This window comes from Xenopus laevis, chromosome 8S (assembly GCF_017654675.1).
Source record: "Xenopus laevis strain J_2021 chromosome 8S, Xenopus_laevis_v10.1, whole genome shotgun sequence".
NCBI lineage: Eukaryota > Metazoa > Chordata > Amphibia > Anura > Pipidae > Xenopus > Xenopus laevis.
The window spans coordinates 31,617,842-31,634,090 of NC_054386.1; the positions used below are offsets into that span (position 1 = coordinate 31,617,842).

Sequence of the window (16,249 nt, forward strand, 5' to 3'; positions counted from 1 at the left end):
GCACTCGTTCATATTCAGTGAAATAAATGTGTCTTTATTCACAGGGTCATTTCCAACGTTTCGGTCCTCTCTGGGACCTTTTTCAAGGATCCTTGAAAAAGGTCCCAGAGAGGACCGAAACGTTGGAAATGACCCTGTGAATAAAGACACATTTATTTCACTGAATATGAACGAGTGCGGGTCCATTCATTGGATTGTATTATTAAACATTGACCAACGCACCACCATCGATTGAATTATATCCGGGAGGAGTGCGTTCACTGTACCGACATAATATATATATATTATAAAAAAGACCAGCAACACCGATATATTTTGTGCAAAAAATTCAAATGTATTGAAAATGCATGTACAGCCAACGTGACGTTTCGGTCCTCTCAGGGACCTTTCTCAAGTTGCCTTGAGAAAGGTCCCTGAGAGGACCGAAACGTCACGTTGGCTGTACATGCATTTTCAAAACATTTGAATTTTTTGCACAAAATATATCGGTGTTGCTGGTCTTTTTTATAATATGTAACATTTTTTTACCTTGCACCCGATTTTGAAACAGTTTAGCGGAGTGCGGCCCCACAGGAACTTTATAAATGACCCTGTGAATAAAGACACATTTATTTCACTGAATATGAACGAGTGCGGGTCCATTCATTGGATTGTATTATCAAACATTGACCAACGCACCACCATCGATTGAATTTTATCCGGGAGGAGTGCGTTCACTGTACCGACATATATATATATATATATATATATATATATATATATAATACACAAAAGCCATGAATATCCTGTAAATTATATCCTTATAAACGGTGAGTTCTGATGTCATCAGTTATAAACGGTGAGTTCTGATGTCATTTCTGTCACATGACTCATTGAAATTTGTGTATTATAATAAATAAAGTACCCCCAGTTGTAAAATATGAGGATATTAGAAGTTACCTCGGAGTTCCATGACCTGTATAAAAACACTCGGCCTTCGGCCTCGTGTTTTTATATGGTCATGAAACTCCTCGGTAACTTATAATATCCTTATATTTTACAAGAGGGGGTACTTTATTCACTATATATATATATAGTGCTTGTATTCCCAGAAGGTTTATCTTCTACACATAGTACAATGATATGAGTGATAGTCACTGTTTGTGCTTGTAGCAAAGTTCTTTATATAAAGGAACCAGGGAGTGCTGCACTATAACCTAGAGAGTTTTTCTCAGACAGATGTAAGCTTAGGTTAAACAGGAGAAACAAAACTACCCTATTCATGGAAACCTGATATTTTGTATGACTCAAAGTAGAAGAGCATTGTTTAAAGGGATGTTTAAAGGGATACTGTCATTTTTTCAAAATGCATCAGTTAATAGTGCTGCTCCGGCAGACATCTGCACTAAAATCTGTTTTTCAAAAGAGCAAACTGATTTTTTTTATATTTTATTTTGAAATCTGGCACAAGGCTAGACATATCGTCAGTTTCCCAGGTCATGTGAATGATAAACTTTAGTCACTGCTGCACTACAGGTTGCAGTGATATCAAATTTTAATAGAATTAAAAGGGAAAGCAGTTATAGGCCAAAAAAATACCCCAAAAGCAATTGCATTCTTCCCTTTTTTTCCACTCAAATCATAATACAAAATTCAGATTAGATCATCGGTGCAGTCTTTCCAGGCACGTTTCCCTTGAATGTGTCGTAACACCCTAGTGTTTGTGCCCATTTCAATACGGCACAAAGCTCAGCTATTCTGAGAGTGCTAATGAGTAACGGGGGAGTTAAAATTCCTGCAGCTGTCAGGTGAAACTGTCTTTTCAAGGATGGCACAGCAGGTGGCGCCAAAATATTGAAAAATAAATGGAAAGTCCTAAGGTAGTTCCTAGCAGCTAACCCCCTGGTATCTTGGATTTCCTGGTGTATAAATGTACATGCATAGTGCCCATTATAATCACACCTTAGGGGCATATAAAAAAAGAAATCTCAATAGGATTGTCAGCTGGCTGGTATTTTCCCAGCCTGGTCTGAAAAAATCATGCTTGATGCCAATGTTATTAATAAAGGAAAAGAACTACAGTGATGGTGTGTGTGCAGGGTCAGACTGGGCCGACCCTGCTGCAACTACGTGTGGGGAACTCTAGGTGGGTGGCCACAGAGGTAGGGGAGCCTGGAGGGGAGGTGGGTAGGGTTGCCACCTTTTATTGAAAAAAATACCGACCTTCCTATATATTTATCTTTATTCCCTATTAATAACATTGGGATCAACCATCATTTTTACCGGCCAGGCCAGTAAAATACCGGCCTCATGGCAACCCTAGAGGCGGGGGAGCCTTGCAGGGGGGCCCTGTGGTGAAAGCCCCGGTGAGCCTCCGGGCCACCAGTCTGAGGCTGTGTGTGTGAATGCGAGGGAGAGAAGAAAGCTAAGTGAGGCAGAACAAACAAAACCACTGCACTTTTGAAACAAGCAAAAGTATTTGTTCTTTATCACAAATGCCCCTTCCATAGCTGGCAATGATACAAAAAAAGAGGGGTATCCAAAACGCAAATTCACTTACAAAATTTAAAATCAAGTTAAACCAGTTATTAAAGGGATCTTTGACTAACCAGGGCTGTGTTATTAGAACAACATGGTTTAATTTGCAGAGTAAAACAAGCCTACCCTTGTACCAGAGAGATGCATTGTTTTAAAGTTATTACCTGGTAAGCCCACACAAGCAGGTTGCCATTTTACTTTGATAATGTGACCACCAGAGGGTGGTAGATGCTTTTGCAGTAGGTTTAGTCTCCAGAAACATTATGGCGGCCTCCACCAATTTGAATATACCAGCTTGTGTGATTATTATAGACAAATAAAGTGGATATTTATTATATTAAAAAATATTTGCCCATAAAAGACAGCAAGTGTCAAGTCTGAAGCAGGAATGTGGCAGTAATCTATTTGAAACGGGAAGTTCACCTTTACATTAAGTAATCCTATTATAAGCAACTTTTCAAATGTAAAGTGCACCTGTCACCCAGACATAAAAAGCTGTATAATAAAAGTCATTTTCAAATTAAACATGAAATCCAAATTCTTTTCTTTTATTAAAGCATTCATAGCTGTTGTAAACTCATTTAAAAATCTCCACTGTCAATCAAATATTGCCTGCCCCTCCTCTATGCCTTAGACATAGAGGAGGGCAAGCAATTACTTTCACTTTCCATTCAGCACTTCCTAGATGTCACTGCACTCCCCACATTTAATTGTGTAGCCAGTGCATGGGAATGGACATCAGGTCCCCCATTCTGGTGCATTCTGGAGATGATTCAAGTCTAGCCTTAATAACAGTGCCCACAAAATCTCTCCTGCCTGCTTGCTATAATTATGAATTTTCAGACTGATAGAAACAAGAGTCAAATAAATTATATAGAGTAATTAAAGTTAATTTCGCTTGACTTACATGATTAAATAGGATTTGGAATAATTATTTTGGGTGATGGGTCCCCTTTGACTATTTTCATTAATTATTAGTCTTCTTTTTCTAGTTTATTCCACCCTACAACTGAAAATAAAATCTATTTTTTTGGGGGGGGGCACTGACACTAGTAATTAGATTTACTGATTAGATGTTTATTGTTATTCTTCTTTCTTAATGCGTATCTATCTTTTCAGGGTCTCCTTTTCACCTTCCCTTTTGATTTAAAATATAGTTCACTGGTTGCTAGGCCAATAAATCCATAGCAACCAATTAGACATCTTAAGAAACTAAGGCTATTGGCGTATGTATGCCAAAAACAAGGAATTATTTTCTATTTTGCTTTAATACTTATCTTTCCAGTATAAAACGATTGATATTTGATTCCCCGGAACATTTGTATGACGCATGTAACCATCGTCAGCTGCATGATCTTTATGACTTTTATCTGCCTTTTATGGGCAATCAAAAGGGTTAAATTCTCCCAGCTTCAAGTTACTGCTCTGATGGGAAAGGTCTCGGCTCTGCAGAAAGTAGGTCACAAGTTAGAAAGGGCTCATTGGAGCAATAGAAAGAGACTCTTCTTCATGTCTGCAAAATGTATCCCCTTACCCAGAGTTCTGTGAGGCACTGATGGACGCTTTAAAGAGAAATCAATGCTTTTGTGCTCTGAAACAATGTGCATTGTTTAGAAAAGTACATGAAAAATGTAGTTTAAACTAAATATAGTTAGTTTAGTACTTTTGCACATATTCTATCAGATCCCCATTGCAGCAGCAGTCTGTCCCTGCTTTATGGCAGCTGAGATTCTAGCTATCTGTATAACAGAGCATTCTATCCCAGTGGCTGCACAGATCCTATTTGATCTCCATTGGAAGCAGCAGTCCTGCCCTGCTTTATGGCTGAGATCCTATCTGTATAACAGAGCATTCTGTCCCAGTGGCTGCACAGATCCTATCTAATCCCCATTGGAAGCAGCAGTCCTGCCCTGCTTTATGTCTGAGATTCTAGCTATTCCAGTGATTCTAGAGTATAACAGAGCATTCTTTGCTTTTGTGCCCTACCAAAACTGTTTACATTTGGTAGAATGGTATTGGCCCTTTAATATTATCACCAGTAAGACTAGAAACTTAAAGTAGGAAGTTTATGCCTTTATCTAGAACACAAGATATTTAGCCCCATTGGTCTTTGTCAAAACAATGTAATAAATGAGTTATTCTATGTTATGTGTCGCCCACCCACCCACCCACCCCTGCTCACTAGTGGGAGACAGTTTCCATCCCAAACTTTATTTTTCTCTTATCTACTGTGTATAAATAATGCTCTTCCCCCTCATCTGTAACAAAAAAAACATTGTAAAAAGAGCACAATTCATTTCACGCCTTTACCCATGTTATATCAAAGGAACACCTCCCCTTTTAATCCCTATGGACTGCTCCTTCCTGTTATTGTGAGGCAGGAAGTTAAATGAATAGCTCAACGCCAAATATAAAAGGAGGGGGGACAGTGTAGATAAATCTCTTTCTACAGAAAATTAAAGTGAAAGCATCATATTTGTAGCTGACGCTGCTTTTGTGCTTTCATATTTTAGCCTTCAAAGCAAAAGAGAAACTTTTCACCTTTCTGCAAGATGTTTTCACATCAAAGAGATTTAATTAACACGAGGATGCTAAGAGTTGTGTGCAATTTTGGGGCTGTGGCTGGAACAGGGCTACTGATAACCGACTGAAAAAAAAATCTGTTTTAGTATGGGCTAAATAAATGGTTTTTCCTTGCATACATATGGACAGACAAGCCCAGGGAGCAGCAGACCTGGATATCAACAGTGTCACTGAAGTTGAGTTTCCTCTCTGAGTGTTATTGTTAGTGCCTAACCTTGTCCTTTTGCCTCTTCTTGTGCGTTTTTTGTGATGCCTGTCGCCATATCTTTCCTGTGCGATGCGGCGGATGCTGAGTTTCCTGAGAGGCAGGAGGGTCAAGGGAGGCATTTAAGTTATTTATTGGGTGTGTGTTCTGCTTCTTTCTAACAATGGAAAATGTCAAATATCAAGTCCATAGATCAGGAAGGATCTGCCACTGATTCATAAACAGGGCCCAAAAATGTACAGTTCAGCCAAGATGGATTTTGCAGGGGTGCAAATAAGGGCAACTGCACAGTGACCTGCAGAGTAACAAGGCAAGGTGGAGACAGAATGATAATATGGAAACAGTAGATCAATATGGAGACTGTAGGGTCAGATGGTGACAATATGGAGACAGCAAAGCAATATGGAGACTGTAGGAAAATATGAATACTGTAAGGCAAGATAGAGACAGCAACAATATGAACACTGTAGAGGAAGATAGAGACAGTAGAGCAATATAGACATTGTAGGGCAAGATCGTGACAGAATGGAGACATCAGAGCACAATAGGGACAGTAGTACAATATGGAGATTGTAGGATAAGATAATGACAGTATGGAGACAGTAGAGCAAGATAGAGACAGTAGGATAATATGGAGATTGTAGGATAATGTGGTGACAATGTGAAGACTGTAGTGCAAGATAGAGACAGTAGGGTAATATAGACACTGTAGGGCAAGATGGTGGCATATGGAGACAATAGAGCAAGATAGAGACAGTAGGATATTTTGGAGACTGTAGGGCAAGATGTTGGCAATATGAAGACAATAGAGCAAGATAGAGACAGTAAAAAAATACGGAGACTGTAGGCAAGACAGTTGGCAAGTGTATTCAAGCTTATGTTGTTGTGATACATTATTTGAGACTGGCTTATTCATAACCTGAAGGTATTTTCTTTTCTTGAATGCACAGCAAATCACACTGGTCCCCCATAAAAAGTTCAGACTTTGTGGTGTCTCCTATAATCACTTGTGTGAGGTGTAAGCGACTGGTGACAATAAGGGGCAGATTTATCAAGGGTCGAAATTTCTAGTTCATGGGAGTTATTTAAAACTCCCATGAACATGAAATTTGACCAATTGCAATTTATTAAAAAAAAATTGAATTTTTGAAACTTGGGTGAATGGGATCAACCTGCAAACTCGAATCGAATTCGAATCAAATTTGATTTGAGGTTTTTTTTTCTGAAAAAAACGCGAATGTCAGGAAGGTAGCAAACAATTCCAGGATCCCAGCATGTCCCCCATAGGCTAAAACACCAACTCTGCAGGTTTAAGGTGGTGAATAGTCGCATTTGAGTTCTTAAAGGGCCATAAAAAGTATGATCAATTTCGAAAAATCAAATTAGAATTTTTTAAAAAACTTTAATCAAATTTTACCAATTCCCTAGTCGTATTTGACAGTTTTGGCCATAAAAAAAAACTCGAAATTCAAATTCGAAATTTTCACTTTGATAAACCTGCCCCTAAATGTGGAAACAGTGAAGAAATAAAAGGACAACCAAAAATAGAATGTGCCATGATGACTGAGGGTGATTACCTTGGAGTAGCCAAAAATATGCACAAAATGTAAGTGGAATGTGAACGTTATAGATCAGTAATGAAATTGAATGGGTTCTGAGCGCTGACAAAACTTAGTGACACAACATGACTATGAAGATTTTCATTCATCCAGGTCATGGTACATCTAGTATAGGTAAATCTAAAAACAACTGGACTTGCTGAGTAATCAATGAAGACGTTTCACTACTCATCCGAGCAGCTTCTTCAGTTCAACTGACTGGTGTGGGAAGTTTTCGGTATATAAACTCTTCCACTAATCCAATCACAATGGCACATTGTAACTCTTCAAAGAGGTGACATTTGAAGAAATTCACAGAGGTGTTTATTCTCAGAGGAGCTTTGAAAGCATGTGGCTACCCAGAATGGGCCTTTGTCAAAACAGCAGCAACCAAGCCCAACAAGAACACCAATAGAAATAACCGCCCAGAGACACATAGTAGGCAAAACATAGTCATCCCGTATGTAGCTGGAGTGTCAGAGAAACTCAGGAGGATTTTCAACAAACACCATGTCCCTGTGTTTTTCAAACCTAGCAACACACTGAGACACAAACTGGTACACCCAAAGGATCCAACACCAAAAGAAAAACAAAGCAATGTGGTATACAGAGTCCAGTGCAGCGAGGAGTGCACAGATCTATACATTGGGGAGACAAAACAACTGCTCTCCAAGCGAATGGCTCAGCACAGGAGGGAGAACTCTACAGGGCAAAACTCAGCTTGCTTTCTACACTTAAAAGACAAGGGTGGAGAGACCATCTCTGAACAGAGGCGGGGGCCTTCGACACCACCTGTCTGCTACATACAATGCTGTTCTAACATCTGTACCCCGGCGGATTCAGAACACTTCACACATCCATTCATGCAACTCTCACAAGTAACACCTGTATCTAGGAGTTGCATGACACATTGGATAATCCTATCACAACTACACAGAATCAACACCTCTGTGAATTTCTTCAGATGTCACCTCTTTGAAGAGTTACAATGTGCCATTGTGATTGGATTAGTGGAAGAGTTTATATGCCGAGAATTTCCCACACCAGTCAGTTGAACTGAAGAAGCTGCTCGGATGAGTAGTGAAATGTCTTCATTGATTACTCAGCAAGTCCAGTTGTTAGTGACACAACGTCCTTGTGGCTGTATGATCTCATCAGTGTGTAGGTTCTGATGTATTATATTTGCCCTACCTAAACACGGCCAAACCATTTATCTACTCTATAGAGGCCGCCATGTGATATGCAAAGTATTTCTCCCCTCGGGAGTGATTGAGTATGTGATGTCCCCAAGGTGACGGCACTGTTAAAGCCTTGGATGAAGAGCAGAAAGATCAGGCCACAGGATTGGTGACATGAGTCTTGGGTACATCAACAACGTTTCTGACACCCTTAGTATTAACTGAGGCTTAAGGCAGTAGTATCTCTATTGTTAGTGTCCTTTTCTGTAACAATATCACTCATAAATAGCAATAGGGGAGGAAGGGCAGTTCCATTGCAGTCTGAGGCTTTGCCAGACACAAGGTTAACCTGCCAGAAGGGCCATTACTTTTAATTGTTATTTTAAGTTATAATGTCCTAAACTTTACACCTTGTGTTTTGCCTGGGCAGTCTTTTAGGGACTGTCAGGTTTCATATAACCTAACAGACGTCATTTGTTATATCTTTATAGGGAGTAGTATGTCACAATGACACAGATCATATCTGATCCTCATATTGGAAGCAGCAGTCCTGTCCTGCTTTATGGCAGCTGAGATTCTAGCTATCTGTATAACAGAGCATTCTCTCCCAGTGGCTGCACAGATCCTATGTGATCCTTATAATAAGCAGCAGTGCTGCCCTGCTTTATGGCTGTTCATTCAACCCCCTAAGCCCTATCTTACCCTGTGCTTTTATACTTTAAACAGTCAACTTACAAGACTCTGCGTATTGCTTGACAACTGCCAGAATTATATAGCACCCTATTTCTTAACCTGAAGTCCTCTGATGTAGCAGAACTACAACTTCCACCATGACCCTGGATTTCAGGTTGTAGGATGGTGGGAGTTGTAGGCATCTGGTGGCTCAATGACAAGAAAGAGTGCTATGGCTGTTAGGGGTGCTGGGAGTGGTAGGGCTGGGGTAAATAGTTTACAGTCACGTTCCCTTTGCTGAGTAGCCAGGCTCTTGGAGTGTTTATTTGGTTGTCAGGTTAAGTGTTTCCAAGTGTGTTCCTCACTACTCCTGGGTAAGGGCTGAGTCATTAGGCCACGTGTACATTAAAGAATCCTAGCTATTTCCATTCTTACCAAGCTGATGCCAACAGCTAGCAATGCCGTGATATTTCCTAACACGCGGCAGGAGAATGGAGTAGTCAGCCAGGGTGATGGTTGGAGCCCCCTCTCCTTTAATTGGCACAGTATTTTATTGTAAGCACCAGCAGGGCCTTGCCTGGAAGCCGGACGCCTAGTTATTGCTGCTTGGCCTCCAGGGTCCCCTACAATTGTTTCTGGGGTCCTCATTTGAACTCAAGACCTATTAGACCCCAGAAAGGCTTGGTTTTAAAAGGGGTGAGTTGTCAAACAGTGGGTCCCCATTCATATTGTAATCCATATCTAGAACTCTCAGCCAAATATCAATGACTTTCTGTGTGTGTATAAACCGCAGGGTATTGTAGTAATGGGCACAGTGCCCTGCAGGTCTAGTAACCCATAGCAACCAATGCAGTTTGCATACCAATTTATATTGACTGTGATTGGTTGCTCTAGGTTATGAGACCTTGACAGTGCTATTACCTTACACTCAGAGACTCGTAATTCTGCATTGTACCCTACAAATGACACCTTGTACCAAGTGTAAAATACAAATGACATTGTTTCATATTCATGGCTGATATCAGTGGAGTTTTATATCTAATAGGTCTCCCAGCACATCACTTATTACCCTAAACTACCACCCATATAAGAACAGACAAGCAGGCATTACATTTCTGTAATTCTACAAAATCCCATTCCCTATCCTGTTTATTTTTTTGGCTTGTTTTGGAGAAAACCCTTTTTCCTTTCAACCCCCCCTGCCCCTCATGGTTTGTTGTACTCTAAGTAAATGTTATTCATTAGAAACTATTTTTAGCCTTCCATGCGGTTTCACTGACTGGCCATAAAACAATGGTGGAAGGCGTCACCGTTAATTGGCGCGTAATTGTTCTCATTGCGGGAGTTGTTTTTTTGAGACTGGCAGGCAACAAATTGGATCTCTAGCCAATGGCCACAAGGGATTATTCAGCTTTACCCCAGCAGAAGCAATATGGCATTATGACAACTTCCACTCCTATGTGTAAGTGTCATAAGGTATTATGTCTATAGTCTAAGAAGCCTAGTTTAGTATGGTGGGGGTCTTTAAATCTTTATATCTGTAGACTGCTATCCATCGTGTTAGTGAAAGAGGGATGACTATATGAGGGTGCTATATACAGTATGTAGGCTATATATTAATAGCAGCCATGGGGGAAGTTAATTTGTACTGCACTTTCCACTTCCTGTCCTGTGATTCAACAGGCTGTAAAGGCAGAATGAGAGAAAAGGGAGCACTCACTGACCCGCTGATGTGTATCCGCTGAGCTGCTACTACGTGAACTGCTCCCGATGCGTAAAACTTCTGACAATATCTTCCAAACACGGAGCACCAGCAGGTTTAAAACATCTATTTATTAGAAATACATTAAAACATTAGACAAAGCATTTTAGGATCAGTATGCTTTGACGCGTTTCGTGGACAAACCACTTCCTCAAAAAGCTGTGATTCAAAAGGAACTTGCGCAGCCATGATTAATGTCTTCCCCCAGCAATACATATTCAATTAAGGCATATCTCCCATATGTATCACTGAATTATATCATGCCCAGGCGGATTGGCCTTTGATTGTTGTTCTTCCTTTAACCCCCACTTATTGGCACCTGTGGGTGCACAATGTTTGTACCAGCAGAGATGCATTGCAGTCCACCCAGCAGCCAGCAGGTTAAGCGACTCAGCTGCTTCTGAGCGCAGTTGTGCTTTTCCTCCCTCCCCAGAACTCCTTTGCATCTCCCTGTATCCAGCCCTGAAAATAATCAGCATGGTCCTACTAGCAAGCAGTGACTGCAGGCAGACAGCACAGATTGCCTGCTCTATGTCTGCGGCATGCAGATGAGATTTGCCTTCCCCTGACGCATTTTGCCTGCTTGTTGTTGCACGTTGATAGGGTGGGAACATTCCTGCTCTTGGAAGGAAGGGAGAAACACCTCGGTGATCCCTGGAAAAGGAAGTGCCACCTGTTACCCCTTTCTGGTGCCTTCTTACAAGGCTTTGAGGGGCTGGATAATGACTGTGGTTGGGGGCTGAGAGTGTAGCCCCCCTAATGGAGCCAGGAGAAGAAAGGAAGACTTAGAGGAAGAAGAAGAAGCAGAAACATCTTTCAAAGATGGAGCTCAAGCCGGTGTTTACCTTGCAGAAAGCCCTACTGCAACCGGTGAAGATGTGTATGTTGGACATGCCGCTGTCCGTGCATGAACAGGAAGTGAGTAGATGGCCTCATGGCTGGGTACATACATTAAGGATGGGACGGGATCCTCCCTTGTTGGGTCAGGGAATCCTGTTGAATGGCACAGATGGTACAACGCTTTGCTTGCCAGGGGAAGGGAAATCACGGGCAGCCCTTGCTGCTTGATTAATGCTGTTCTATGTGTCTGTTGGGCATTGGCTCCAATCTTTAACTCCTTGTGTTCTGCAGAGAGGTCAGGATGTAATGGCATTAAACTGTGTTGTTGCTCTTTTCCTGCCGGGGCCAGGGCACCCAGTTTGGTTAACACTTGAAGTAAGAGGTTACTTGTTGCCATGTCTTTAAGCTTAATTTGAAATAAAGGGCATCAGACAAACAGGGCACCACTGTTTATATAAAGTCATACTGTCCAACCTATCTTGTTTTCGCTGTTGATTAAGTATGACTCCCAACAACCAACCACCAACCTTTATTGATTTAAAGTGTTACAGTTTTGCCCCGCTGTTCCGATTTTGCCCTGTCAACACATTGCCCTACAGTTGTCATTGCTATGCTCTTACCAATTGTCTTACCATCACTACAATCTCGATATTACCTTACTGTCATTATCTTGCCCTACTGTCTCCACTGATCATGCTACCATCTGAATCTTTACCTACACTCTCCTTCATCCTTCCTCTCCTTCCGTCACTGTTTTGCACCATTGAGTCCACCGTGATCTACTGTCTTCACATTGCCGTACTGTCTATAACTCGTCCTACTGTCCACCTGCTGTCTACATCTTACACCACTGTTCCATCATGACCTACTGTTTCAATCCATTTGCCTACTATTCCACCGTGACCCAATATCTCCAACTTGCCCTTCTGTTCCATCATGACCTACTGTTTACATATTCTCCATCTTGCCCTACCTTTCCATTGTGACCTACTGTCTACTGCTCTTCTGTTTCATCATGGCCTACTACCTGCATCTTTTCCTACTGTTCCATCATGGCCTGCTGTCTCCAGTTTACCCCATTGTCTCCATTTTGCTCTTTTTTTCATCATGGCCTACTATCTGCATCTTGCCCTACTGTTCCACCATAACCTACTGTCTCCAGTTTACCCCACTGTCTCTATTTTGCTCTTTGTTTCATCATGGCCTACTATCTGCATCTTGCCCTACTTTTCCATCATGACCTACTGTTTCAATATTTTTTCCTACTATTCCACTATGACCCAATGTCTCCAAATTGCTCCACTGTTCCATCATGACCTACTGTTTACATATTCTCCATCTTGCCCTACCCTTCCATTGTGACCTACTGTCTCCATTTTGATCTTCTGTTTCATCATGGTTTATCTACATATTTTCCTAGTTCCATCATGACCTACTGTCTCCAGTTTACCCTACTGTCTCCATTGTACTCTTTTTTTTTCATCATGGCCTACTATCTGCATCTTGCCCTACTGTTCCATCATGACCTACTGTCTCCATTTTTCCCTACTGTTTCTATTTTGCTCTTCGTTTCATCCAGCCTACTATTTTGTCTTACTGTTCTGTCATGACCTACTGTCTCCAGTTTACCCTACTGTCTCCATCTTATTGTACCATTATAACCTACTGTCTCCATCTTGCCCTGATATCTTCATAATGCCCTACTGTCTCCATCATTACCTATTCTCTTAATCTCTCTTGCCCATAAAAACAACTCTACAGACCAAGCATTGAATATAAATTGCCAGGCAGCCTTAAATGCAAAGTTCAGAAAGCTGAGGGTTATGAGGCAGCTGAAAGTGCTTCTTATTGATCCGGGGAAAGTGAAGCGTTAACAGTGTTGTGACTTGCAAGGAACTCTGTGTCTGTTGTAGTGCCACACTGTGTTGATTAAAAGCATGCAGATTAAGGGCTTGAAAAAATTGGTGTTAAGAAAGGAATTCCCAGCGGAAATCACTGATTAATAAAGAGCCAAGATCTATTTAATTCCCTGCAATGCTTTTGTGATTATGTTCTGCAGAGGGTCTTTATTCACAGACATGGCTAGGCAGGAGATAGGCTAAGCTGTCTTGCTGGTGATTCTGGGAGCAGCAGTATAGCGTTACCTGTAGAAAATTTCTGAAAGGGTTCCCTACTCAATGTTGTGTACAGTCCTTAATAACAATATGTACATTCGCTGCTTGCTTGCTAAGATGTCACTATGGGAAAAGTCACCCAAACACATAGACTGATAAAGTAGGAGCCCAGGACCCTACCTACTGCCAGGCCTGGATTTGTGGAAAGGCCACCTAGGCCCAGGCCTAGGGTGGCAGGATTTTAGGGGGGCGGCATGTTGCCAACCACACCCACATTGGTTCAAAAACACTGGGGATGCGCTGGAGATACAATCATTTTTTAAATCCACATTGCTCTGGTCCAGATGATGAAAATTTGCACAAATAAAGGGGAGGGGACAGGGGCGACAAACGGCAGTGGGACTAGGGGCGCACACTATGTAAATCCGGCCCTGCCTACTGCCCCACTGTGCTCCACATATCTCTTTTCCTTTGTTTTCTTTTTCTAATCCAAACTAACTTCTGTTTGGTTGGTGTAGGTTACTTGCAGTGGGATATTCTTGGAGGGCTTAATGTTGTACCACCAGGCCACCCAGCAAAGTATATTCCTGGATCATCCCATGCACAATGCATGATGTGGTTGGGGACCCAGCTGGGATTGCCACCACTGACCTAGACGGCACAAATGATGCCTGATGCCAATGTTATTACTGACCTTCCTTTTAAGGTCCAGGGTGCAGTCAAGAAAGAGCAACAGGGGCATTGTGGGACTCAAGCACAGATGTGGGATGTGATTGGGTATGGGTGCACCACTGTTAGCATGTATGTTTGTAAGTGATCTCCACCATAACCTAAGGCTGTGCACATTGCACTAATACTGCGGCTTCTCTGATGGTTTGTGCGGGTAAATTGACACAGAGGACTATCCTAATTGCTATAAGCAAAATACATTATGTGTGTCAGGTGACACCTTCCCTTGCACACTACATATTTCTACTCAAGTGGGTCATACCAAAAAAATATCTGCTCAGCAAAGGACAGCTGAACATATTATAAAGCCCAGGCTTTGTACTGACTTTTTGCCGTCCTGCTTAGAAACACTGGTAAACCCCTAATATTATTTTCAGCATCACTTCCATCTTTATTGAGCTTGGCACTACATTTCCTGGCCTCCACGAGGTGTCAGCAGTAATTAGTTCTCTCTAATTATGCAGAATCATTACTAAGAAATTGGGTTAAAATTAATGAAACATTTACTTAATATTTAGTAGGATATAGACCTGCTGCCCATCTGTAGGTAAGATGTGGAACTCTGGGGATTTTTATGGCCCCCGGGGCTGCACTTAGGCATTACAGAAATCTCATCCTGAGTCTTTTGTTTATTGTGTGTGATAAGCTAGAATGCAGTTGGTCTCAAGTTTTTTTACATGGTTTTTAGCACTGGGAATTGGTCCTTGATGTCAGGTTGTTTGGTGGGCCCTAGGAGGCCAGGTTCAACACTGTACTGGTCCTACCACCAACCCAGATTTCCCCCTAACCACCTATGCAGCTCATTACCCCTGCTCCCTCTTAAATGGCACTCTAACCCACAAATTCACCCAAGGCAGATGCCTCTCTTATTACCCCTATTTCCAGCTCTGAGATCATTATAAAGAATTCAGAGACAGTAGAACATTACGGAGACAGTAGAATTAGATGAGACACTAGGGCCAGACCAGGGCCGGAACTAGGGGTAGGCAAAAGAGGTACTTATCTAGGGAGCAAAGGCATAGAAGACGCCACCTGCTTCCACCTGCTTCCATCTGCTTACTTCTAGTCTGGTCTGCCTTCTCCACACTGAGGAGCATGTCTGCACTCTCTGGTGCCCCATGTAACGGCGTGACCTAGCGTGTGCACGTGTGCTGTCACCAAGCTTGTGCATGTGGATGAGGGCGATGTGACCAGCCGGGTTGCCTAGGGTGCCCAAACAGCTTGGATCGCCTCTGATGGAGACAGAAGGGTTAGTTGACACAGTAGGACTACAGGAAGGTAGTCAAGCAAAATGGAGAGAAGTTTGTCAAAGGACAAGGTGGAAACAAAAGGGCAAGATGGTGACAGTACAGCAAGATGGTGACAGTAATGCAAGAAGGAAACAATAATGAAGAATAATAATAATGGTAAAGTGAGACAAATGATGATGGCAGTCAGACAAAATTGAGATGAGATGGTGATGATAGAGTAGGACGGAGACAGTAGAATAAGATGGAGACAAATAGAAACAGTATGTCACGGTCGGCACCCAACACCAGAACGAATGCCAAGCACCCTGATCTCGGCTTGTGCTTCACCTGTAGTGTGACCGTGTTTGGCCTCGGGAGGAGCCCTCAGCTACTTGGTTGCCACCAGGACTTAAACGAGAGGTGCAAGGCTAGAGATTCTGGATAGGCAGTGGGGCACAACTGTTAGCGAGAGTCTTTGGGCAGAAGGTCGTAGTACAAGGCGTTAGGCAAAAGAGTAATCAGATCAGGCTGGGTCGAGGCAGGCAGAGAATAGCGTAGTCAGGCAGGCAAGGGTCAAACCGGAATATCAGAAAGGATTTAGCAGAAGAGGTAGTCGGTATTCAGGCAAGGGTCAGGATCCAGAGGTCAGAATAGTCAAAACCCAGGCAAGGGTCACAACAGGAATCAAAACAGGTTCAGACAGAATTAGCTCAAAGCTCAGTAGCACCAGGAACAAACTCCTATAACGGGCAATGAAAACCAGTATGATGGCCCTTTAAATATTTGAATTTTCACACCGTTGCGTGCTGGCGTCAACACGCC

At 42.1% G+C, this 16,249-nt stretch overlaps 1 protein-coding gene across 3 annotated transcripts in view; it reads left to right on the forward strand.

The window, feature by feature from the left end:
- ralgds.S (ral guanine nucleotide dissociation stimulator S homeolog) overlaps positions 1-16,249 on the forward strand; it is an 81,170-nt gene that overhangs the window by 4,181 nt on the left and 60,740 nt on the right. The window contains exon 1 of one of the 3 annotated variants that reach the window (XM_041574826.1): positions 10,620-11,433. The exons of the other annotated variants lie outside the window; for them this stretch is intronic. Within the exon in view, the coding sequence (XP_041430760.1) occupies positions 11,338-11,433 (96 nt within the window). The 5' untranslated portion in view covers positions 10,620-11,337. Of the gene's footprint in view, positions 1-10,619; positions 11,434-16,249 lie in introns of those variants that run through there. 3 annotated transcript variants of the gene reach the window in all.